At 49.3% G+C, this 10,326-nt stretch overlaps 1 protein-coding gene across 1 annotated transcript; it reads right to left on the reverse strand.

Moving 5' to 3' along the window:
• Positions 1-683: 683 nt before the first annotated feature.
• LOC142589948 (uncharacterized) lies at positions 684-9,775 on the reverse strand. The gene is made up of 3 exons (XM_075701677.1): positions 9,506-9,775; positions 2,689-2,823; positions 684-1,424 (listed from the first exon to the last, which is right to left on the reverse strand). The coding sequence occupies exons 1-3, from the start codon at positions 9,743-9,745 to the stop codon at positions 1,218-1,220; spliced, it is 582 nt and encodes a 193-aa protein (XP_075557792.1). The 5' UTR covers positions 9,746-9,775; the 3' UTR covers positions 684-1,217.
• Positions 9,776-10,326: the final 551 nt, after the last annotated feature.

Consider the following 10,326-nt stretch of genomic DNA (forward strand, 5'->3'; position numbering starts at 1 on the left):
TGTGCGTCCCAGATGACTAGTGATGCAAAACTCACACTGGTACAAGAAATAGCAATAATTGCCTAATGCCTTAATTAAAGTATTGACATTCACGCCCTGCTTCATGGACACGGTAATGGTATAAAAAAATGTTAATGCCGTTTGAGGTGTAATGAATTGGCCGAAAGCATTCGGCCGTCGAATGCGTGCTCTCACTTCCAGTGCTAGCAGTTACGGCTTCACGCAAGATACGCACAGTTTCTGAAGCAAATTTAAATAATTCTGCATAAAACATGCGTATCATTTCCTTTTTTTAGTATTACTCCTTGAATCTGCATAAAATATACGCATCATTTTGTTTTAGTATTACTTCTTCAACTTTTTCCTCGCCGAGTATATTTTTGGTTTTCGAGGATCGTTCAACCGACTTGCTGCGTTCCCCCAGCTATAATAATCGCGACGTTTAATATGATCAAAAGCGTGCGTGCAGCACAACTTCAGGTATAATGGCGTTAAGAAACTTTAGCTTCTAGACTCTTGAATAAACGCGCCGCGGTTACGCAGCGATCATATATGGCGCTCTGCTGCTGAACGACCGAGGTACCGAGTTCGATCCCCGCCCGGCCTCGCCTGCCGCATTCCGATGATGGAAAAGTGCAAAAAAAAAAATGTTTCTGCACTTAGATTTAGGCGCACGTTGAAGAATTCGAAGTAGTCGAAATTACTCCGGCGCCGCGCCTCCACAGCGCTCCTAGAAGCCCCGTTGTTTTGGGGCACTAAACCTCATAAATCAGGCTCTCAACAGCAATAACACCGCACGTGTCACACGTGCACTAGTCGCAGTTTCATGCGAAGAGCTATATTTTTCTCTCCTCTTCGAACCTCTAACCATCGTCCCCTATACTCTCAAGCAAAATTACACCCTTCTGCCACACAACGATAATCGCCGTCTGTCTTGTCCGCATTTCCTTTCTTTAACGCGGCGAGCCCTGTACTTTCCAGTAACGTACGGCATGCGCGTTATCAGCACTACATAGCATTCCCGACAGGAAAGTAGCGGGCGCGGCGTTTTCAAGAAAGCAAACCCAAGCAAGGCAGATGACGATTATCGTTGTGTGGCAGAGATACACCCCAAAGGATGTAACTTTGCCTAAGAGTGTAATTGCTAAAAATATATATATGTAACCGTCGTAAGGGTGTCGCAAAACTCACCAGATTGTATGTCACTGTGCGACACTTCATCTGATCCTGTCGCAGTCCGCCTTGCTGGCGGCGCTGGTGTAGTTCTGCGCGATGTAGTTTCGCAGTTTCGTCAGGGCGTCCACGCGGCTGTAGGGCCCGTCGATGCCGAGGAGGGCGCACAAGTAGCGAGGCGCGTCGAATTCCACGTCGTACGCGGCGACGCCGTAGCTCAGGTTCATGTAGTGCTGCTTGAGGTCGCAGAACTGCGCGCGGATTACGCGCCGAGTGTGTAGTTCGTGAAACCAAGTGGACCTCGCTCCGATCACGCAATGCCGGCTTCAATTGAAAATGCGAAAAACGGAGCGCATAACCGAATTCATTGTGCGTGCCGCCCAGTTATCACCATCACCACCGACAGGCGCGCGCATCCAGTTTGAGTGCGCTTAGAGCACAGTTATCACGCTATTACCTAGATGGAGATATGGCGCTGCTGCGCTGTGGTATGCATGGGTACAGTGTACTAGAATGCATGGGGATGCCGGTATATTGTGACTCCGGATTGGCATCGTTCTCGGAGAGCCAGGCAAGCACGGTTCCATCTGTCACAATGATTAATTTTATGCTAAAAGAACACGTAAAAAGCTGTTTCAGCTTTATTATTGCATACAAACATGTTTTGTTTCACTATCAGAACTTGTTATTGCGTGTACAATTATATAAAACGTAACAAAGTGTTAGCGGGCCGCTAAAGTTGGAAGACAGACGACGAGATTCGCGCTCGCTTTGAAACAGTTTGTCGTCTGTTCTTGCTTTTCTTCGCTTAGTCATGCATTGTAGGTGAGTGGAGATCTAATATGCGTGAAATGAAAAATATTATGAAGATTTAGTTTAAGAACGCGTTATTTGTGGAGCCATATCCACGTTTTAGAAGAAGTCTCTTACAACAGTAGCCAACACAAGCCTCGCAGACACATATACCGTCATTCCCATGACGGCCACGGCGTCTCTTAAGAAACTCCCATAGACGGTGGCGCCAGATTTCCCTCTACACTCTTAGGCAAAGTTACACCCTTTGGCTTGCCCCTTCTGCCACACAACAATAATCGTTATCTGCCTTGATGCGTTTCCTTTCTTTAACGCTGCGAGCCCGGAACTTTCCAGTAACGAATGGCACGCGCGTTATCAGAAGGGGCACTCCAAAGGGTGTAAACTGTTCTATGCTGATAACGCGCGTGCGGTTCGTTACTGGAATGTACCGGGCTGGCAGCGTTAAAGAAAGGAAACGCATCAAGGCAGATAACGATTATTGTTGTGTGGCAGAAAGGGCAAACCAAAGGGTGTAACTTTGCCTAAGAGTGTAGGTGTTATAGTGAGAAACTCTATGGCTTATAGTCACTGCAGTGACTCTAAGTGCGCTGGGCGATGATGCTGCCCCTATGCGGTAATAGTTTCGTTTCTGTTCTGGTTCTCTTTTATTTGAAGGCGAGTCTCCGCATTTCGCGGCTGCAAGTATGGCTCGTTTAGTACCTTGTTTTGGATTGCTCTCCGGCTGTCGAAGACTAGGAGTTGCCCGGCACTCATGTCGTAGGTGAAGCCCGCGAAGAGGGTGCGGTCGTAGTCGTAATTCGTTGTCAGGGTGTTGTAGACGTTCGCTTTGCAAACCTTGAATGAAGAAGAAAGATGTAGTACAAACAACAATTAGTTATTGGACAAAAAAAAAACGCAAAATTCAGCGGTTGCAAGAACAGAGGGCTAGCGACTGCTGTTGGAGCGATATAGCCTTGCCTGTAGGACGTCTTACTCTTTACGGAGCAGAACACTGCAAAAATAGACGCACGCAGCCAATGTTTACAGATGTGCACAGCAGCGCTTGTGGCTGCATTTTGCAATAATGAGGTCAACTCGAGCACACAGATCTATCTACCACTGTAATCGTCGTGTGCGCCGTAAACTAATACATTTGCGGACAGGATCTGGTTCTCTAATAAGGGAGTCTTAACTAGCCGTAAGCGTACTACTCCTTGCAGAGTACCGAGTAACCGGAGGCGCGAACGGCTATTAGCGGCGAGAATTTGCAGTGGCGCCCTCTCGCGAGTGACGTCACGGCCAGGACGCCGCTCGCTGCTGCTCGCTTGGCCGCCGCGCGCGCTCGTTCCGTTCGTGTGTGCCTGGGGTATGGGCGGCTCGAGCCGTACTTATCGAAGGATATGTCGGCTTCTTTCTGCTGCCATGCCTGAACCACAGTTTCTTCTTCAAAAGCGCGTGAGTCGAGAAAATTTACGGCTTGGATATCGCAAGCTACGTAGCGTTGAAGGGGTCTACGGGTGTTACAATGCATATATGCGCCTTGTCGGTCCATAAATTTTGCGTAAGAAGAATGTCTGAAAATTCAACACGTGAAGTTGTGTATGATGCTTCGCTAAACCCTTCACACTGCCTTAGTATTTAGCTATGAGAGACATTGCATTTTACATGGAAGGAAAATCTTGGTAATTGGCGTCAACCTGTTATCCGGGTTAGAACGACACTGCCCAGCGAAGCTGTCATCATGATTCTTATTACTCTGGTGAGTCGTTATAGTCAAGTATGGCCATTTATTAAGGCGTAAAAAAAGAGTTAGGCACGCATTAATGCGCGCCTATCTCTTTCTTTTACGCTTTATAAATGCCCATACCTGACTATTTCTTATGAAAAAGTTTGCTGCTACTTTCACAAACCCTCTCTGAAACAGGCATCCAAAAAACGAATTGCTCATGGCTGCTAACACGACGGCGCGTCATGTAGAGTATTTACATAGTTAAATCACAAATACCATAGTAGCAATCACTTGGGATAAATGTTTCGTGGTTAAGATTGAGAGCCAATCAATTGCAAGCGATGAAATGTTTCATGGTAGCCCTCAGTAGCCTTCCTCGACAGTATGGCACACCCCTCACGCAACGGTAGTAAGCGACTGTCGGTATGGCGAGGAACCATCATGATGGCGAAAGCCATCAGTTCACTACAACTTCGAATTGAAACCATAAAGCATTTACAGCGCCAATTAGAGTGCCTAAAGTATTCTCGAGGTACCACAGCGCAGCTTAGCTTGCCTAGAAAAGGAAAATTCAGGCACCTTCTGCCTCACCATGTCTCGGTCCAGCGTTGTTTAATTATACAAGCGGATAACTATTCACTTCGACGTTACATAAAAGAAAAGCTCGCAAACCTTCATAAAGAAAGCACCACAAGCCTTACATATTTCACTTGATTTTTGACCCTCCACCGGGGAATTACGATATTTTCAATATGTCCCATACTACGCATGATTGACGCTTCTACTTCTTTCTGGCTGCAACTATACGGTCGAAAAGGCACATCTCACTAAAAAATTTGGGCCGAGTAGCCTGTGTCAGTTCGCCAAACAGATTCGTCATGTATATTCCTCAAGCAACAAGCACCAGTAAATTTCTCAAGTGATCGAGTTGAACACGTAGCACGGGAAAGGGAATATATATTGGTACATCCCTTTTCGTATTCTTCAAATAGCTGTAAGCCTTCATTAGCTTTACTTCAAATTAGCGCCACTTAAAATAAACACGTGAAGAACCGACTAATCTTGAGAAGCAGATAAAGAAGCAAGTGGAGCTTGTAGAATCTAAACTGCAGTGTTAGTTAAGTCCTCATGTTACTGCCGAGTGTCTCTCTGAAGAAATGCAAAAATTCGACATTATACCATGAACCACTCGCAGTGAGCACACCTGTTCTAGCGGAAATAAAATCAATGTAACTGTTGTAGAAGTCATATGTGACGTACTTGTTGCACCGCAGCAGGTACGTTATCATAACTGGATTCTTATTATGCTACGTTTTTGCGGTTGTCGATCCGCCCATGAGAAAACCCGCAATGGGCTAGTCTGCGCTCCTTCGGCTGGCACTGTAACGTTGCCTTTGAGAGCTGCATTGTCGTCTAAGAAATGAGCTCGTTGAATAAATTTTCTTGAACGAAGACGTCGTAAAACTGTATTTGAGACGACCGCCGTAATTATACAAGCAGAGAGAACGACGGCGAACAAACGCAAACACCGCACAAAGCGCCCGGACACCGCCCGAACTATAGTCACTGCACCCGAACTGTAGCAAACAGGCGCGAGTTCGTGCCCTGACGTCACGCGAGCGGCGCTCGCAGCGCCCCCTGTAGTTCGTTCTCGGGGCTAAAAGAAAGGTACACTGTAAGAAAAGTTTGCACCCTTTGGGGTGTAAATCTGCCACACAACAATAAACGTCATCTGCCTTAATTGATGCGTTTCCTTTCTTTAACGCTGTGAGCCCGGTACTTTCCAGTAACGAACGGCACGCGCGTTGTCAGCATGACGCAGCATCCCCGACAGGGAAGTTGCGGGCGCGGCGTTTTCAAGAAAGGAAACGCATCAGAGCAGACGACGATTACCAACGTGTGGCAGATATGGACCCCAAACCATTCTAAACTTGTTACCAGCGTATGTGTATGCTTACGCACGCTGAACATGCAACGAAGATTCCTGTACTACTGAACCGCGGAAGTTGCTCAAACCAGGTCTTGCGTTCGTGACAAAATGGTTCCTCAGAATTTCGAAAAATTGCAGCGCGCGAACAAATATCGTGAAAAATAACATTCACGGCGGATTACTTTATTTTACATTTTCTCAGACTATCAAATATTAAAAATGCAAAACAATGGCCTTCTTCGATTTTCCACTTCTGGCTACTCGCGGGCTGCCAGGGCCAGCCAGAGCGTCTTCGTTTTTCTCGGGTTGCTCCGCCCACCACGCCACGCACTTCCGCCGGGCGTTCGTTTTGCTGGCGTTGGACAGTTCTGGCTACCCACGGGCTGCCAGAACCTGCCAGGACGATTTTGGTCTGGCTGCTCTCTGGAAGTTCTCTGGCTAGCAGATGACTAATAAAAGAGACGATGGGCGCTCGCCGCCATCTTTGCGGGGACTTCACGGATTGCAACGCGGGCGCTTGAGGACTTGAATTTACCTCACTCAGCCAACTATCTACGGATTCCTTACTTCCAGCATTATCTTTCTAGGTGCTAACGCTCCGTTCCGCACTGCCAAGCGGTGTGAAACGAGCATGCAGGGGTTAATTAAATTACGGGGTTTTACGTGCCGAAACCACTTTCTGATTATGAGGCACGCCGTAGCAGAGGGCTCCGGAAATTTCGACCACCTGAGGTTCTTTAACGGGCACCTAAATCTAAGTACACGGGTGTTTTCGCATTTCGCCCCCATCGATATGCGGCCGCCGTGGCCGGGATTCGATATCGCGACCTCGTGCTATAGCAGTCCAACACCATAGCCACCGAGCAACCACGGCGGGTAACGAGCGGTGGGGAACCGTTTGAAGCTTTTGTGTGTGTATGTGTGTGCGTCCCCGGAAGGCTTCTTCGTGGCGGTGATCAGCCGCTCTCATGTGTGCATGTTATCTACATCGTGTTCCACGCACGTTCTAGACGCTCATTCACACATTGCGGAAAATTTTGGGTTCGTCTTTCTCTGGTGGCGTTGCTTTTCACATATCACATTTCACATATCATATGTATATATCTCCTTTTTCTACAGTTAGCGAAGGCGTTGCAGCTAGCCCGTGTTCGCTCCGTCTCTCCGTCGTATGCTTGGGTGGCAGCTCGAAGCCGATATGTGTTCGAACTGCAGGCCGTTGATCTAAGAATGCACTGATTAAAAGGCACACGTACATTAGACACGTACATTGGCTTATTGCTCTCATGATCGCGACCAATGTTGTTTTTCGTGTGAAACGGATGTTTCGCTGGTCACAGATAGCACGCATGTTTACTCGCCAGCCGCGTCTCCAGCTACTTAGGGTGAAAGTGAGAAGCACCATCAGCCACAACAACCTTTCTGAAATCGAAGCCTAAGCAGGTCGACACGAAATTTTATGCGTGTGAGACGTACCCGATAACCTGTTTTCCATATCTTGTGAAGTGACGACACAACGCCAACTCACCAACGTCGCCGGTGGGCGACGTGATCGCTGCGAGCAGGGATCCTCGAGCTATCGCTTTCGAGTATACAATCACTTACGCGCGATCTCGCGTCTTGTCATCGCAGGCGTCGGAGGCCATCTGTTGCGCTGCGCAAGGTGAGGTTGGCCCAGTCGCGCGAGATCTCGCGAGAGATCGCATCCCGGAATGCAACGTTAACCTTTGCCCACACAAAAACGTGGGCCGATCCCGGAGACAGCGAAAAGACGCGGGAAATGCAGCGTGCGCTGCTTCTCCAAGATACGTCACATTGCGTCATCAGGCGACATCATCGCTTGACGAAGACGCCGTCGCGTGAAGTCACGTTCGACGTGATGCCGCCGTCAGATCACGTCAGGCGATATCGTCACGTGACGATGCCGTTATCGCGTAGCGTAACGTTTGACGCGATGATGTCATACCGCGACGTTTCAGGTGATGACGTAATCAGGTTTGGTCAATCCTCTCAAACGTGACGTCACCACTTGGTCATGTTGAGTTTTCGTACCGTCGGTTGTTAACGCCGGATTTTCCGTTTCATGGACCATATAATGATTTCTCATTCATAAAGGACACCCTCGCCCACCCCACCCCTCAGCACTTGTACTGGCTGTTTGCGGCCGCTTCGCTGTACATCCGCTTTTCGAGGACCGGTATGGCGAGCAATTTTCAGAGAGGCGCCCGTTCCTGCGGCAAGCGTCTGCGAACGAGCGCAGCGAAAGATGAACGCGAGCGCGGAGCTCTCGCGGGGCTTCTCGTATTGTAAGAACGAGTTCTTCATACAGCTGGCATTATTATTATTTTTCACTCTTTTGTATCCTTTCAAGCTAGATCCGTCCACACGTCTCCTCTCACGTCTCAGCCCACCCCTGCCAACACGAACCATACCGTCATCGTATGGCACCGTTCAAACATGGCAGCGCGCGCGGCAAAGTCGACGGCGAGCGCTGCCTTTCCGGGACCGATTTCTTCCGCGAGGACGAGCTTTCCCCTTTGGGCTCCGATGACGCCCGCATCTCGGAGGTAATGCTATGTCGCGGCCAATCACAATGCGCGGCGGAAGGAGTCGCTGCGCGAATGTAAACATCCGGCTTTTAGAGATTGCAAATGGCGTCGAGCGGTTTCGTGCTTCCGTGTCGCGGTGATCAACGCGTGGAGCTGCAGTGTATGCGTCCTTGTGTGCGCGTCTCGTCCTTGTGTGCCGTCGTGAGCGGATGAAATGAGACGGCGGAAAGAGGGCGCGCACCCCCGGATAGACTCTGTGCCTGGTCCTGGCGTACGGGAAATCATTTTCACGCGGTGGCGTTATCAGGGTAAGAAACGTTACGATCTTAAGGTGCATCTCGCGCGCTCTTCTGTTACTATATAGCTGCGTACGCCCTGCCGTTTGAAAATGCGCGCCGGAGGATCAAACACGCAAGAAGTAACGCGTTTCTTCCGTTGCCGACAGTGAGTGCGCATGCGTCATTGCCTCTCCATGGGTGGGCGTCTGTACTTGTAATCCGTGCGTCTGCGTTCAGCGAGATTTTTTAAAAAAAAGAGCTCTATATAGACAGCTCGCATGTCGTAGACAGCGAGTGGCAAGAAAGACCTTTCCCGCTTTTGGCGGATTGATGGATGTATGCTTTGAGTAACAGGTTAAAGGCAGATGTCACTGCTCGGAAAAAAAAGAAGTATGCGAGAGCGACAAGACTGCGATTCAGGCTATAGCTGAGGTGGCCGAATTCTGGTTGTTTTGAAGCTCAACGACAAATACGAGACGGCAGAAAATAAAGCAGGACAGGCGCTTCACTCGCGTCTGAAAGTTCAAGTGCATTTTTTTTTCTTATTTCGACAGCTAAACTTAAGCGGTTAATTATTAACGAAAACTGCATGGAACAGAGTCGCTATCCGCTTGATGCAGTTGAAGCACTTGCTCCGTTTTATTTTCGTGTTCTACCACCTCGTTCTTTTTGGCTCCGCAATAATATATATTATAGATCCGGCGCACATCTTGAAATCTGTGGGAGGCGAAGCTTTCGTGACGCGGTTAATCAAATGCCATTAATTGGCCCGATTCATCGCTGCGTCTGTGACGTTAAGGAAACTGGTGCGCCGCGGACACGTTGCCTGTTTTTGCCGCTTCGCCCTGCTTCGCTTGCGGGGCTGATATGAGCGCTGTGCAGGGGAGCGTCTCTTCATCGAAATGCCCTGAATACCGAAGGAATAATTCCTTGCGCCGCTTCTATTGTAAGCTGTAGCGGCGCGCGACCTTTACAACGAAGTCACCGGTACAACGAACGACTACCGAGGTCCCAAGCACTTTGTTGTAAAGGCGTTTCAACTATAGACGCGTACTTCGGCCGGCGCGAAGTCTTGCAAGCCGGCGAAAGCGGTGCAGCTCTGGAAGAGCTTGTAGCTGTCGCTTGACGCGGGGTTCTTGACCTTGTACCAGCGGCCTTTCATCGTAACGCCGACGGCCATGGAGGTGAACACCTGCTCTTTCTCCAGGTACTGAAGGAGAGCCAGGGAGTCGTTCTTGCGACGAAGAAGGATAAGAAAAAAGAGTGCAAAATCACCATCAGGCCGCGTACACATCCCTAAAGAAAAGCCGAATAAAAGAACGCTTTCACGAATTTCTCTCGTGCGCACTTGCACGAAGAAAAGGCATTCGAAAGGTTTGTCGTGTCAGGTGCGCGGCATAGCAACAATGACAAACTATGGGCACCTTCGGCTGACGTCGGAACATTGAGAGCGATAGCGATGTTTAGCGGTGCACACTGAGCTCGCAGGCCTGTGTTCTAGCGATGCGCTGGGCAACGTGTTGGCGTGATGCAGCATGAAAGGTAACTCCTCCTTCTGGGCACCAGGAAGACCACGCTGGCATGCTTCGCAACGCTGGTATGACAAGGCATGTTCGCCGGAGGCGTTGCTGTCGTCGCAGGTAATTCTAAGGTCCCAGCCAACCACAACGGTGCACGAAATGGGACCGACGGGAAGCGTTAGTACGAGCCGAGTGAAATAAAGGATAACGCAATGCTTGACGTGTACTGCATGTTCCGCTCAGACCTGCGCGTACGCGTACGAGCTTCCGTATGTACACAAAGAAGACAGCGTCGCGAACACAGCATCGAAGTCGAAAACGGTGCGGACTACGTTGCCGTCCAAACACACTTCAC

Source organism: Dermacentor variabilis, chromosome 8 (assembly GCF_050947875.1).
Source record: "Dermacentor variabilis isolate Ectoservices chromosome 8, ASM5094787v1, whole genome shotgun sequence".
Lineage (NCBI taxonomy): Eukaryota > Metazoa > Arthropoda > Arachnida > Ixodida > Ixodidae > Dermacentor > Dermacentor variabilis.

Excerpts from the sequence above, each read along its gene's own strand:
- LOC142589948 (XM_075701677.1), bottom strand. The coding sequence starts at position 9,745 with ATGTGTACGCGGCCTGATGGTGATTTTGCACTCTTTTTTCTTATCCTT. Across the intron at positions 2,824-9,505 it reads AAGACTTCGCGCCGGCCGAA|GTTTGCAAAGCGAACGTCTA; the intron begins GTACGCGTCTAT and ends TCTTCATTCAAG. Across the intron at positions 1,425-2,688 it reads GGAGAGCAATCCAAAACAAG|TTCTGCGACCTCAAGCAGCA; the intron begins GTACTAAACGAG and ends ATCCGCGCGCAG.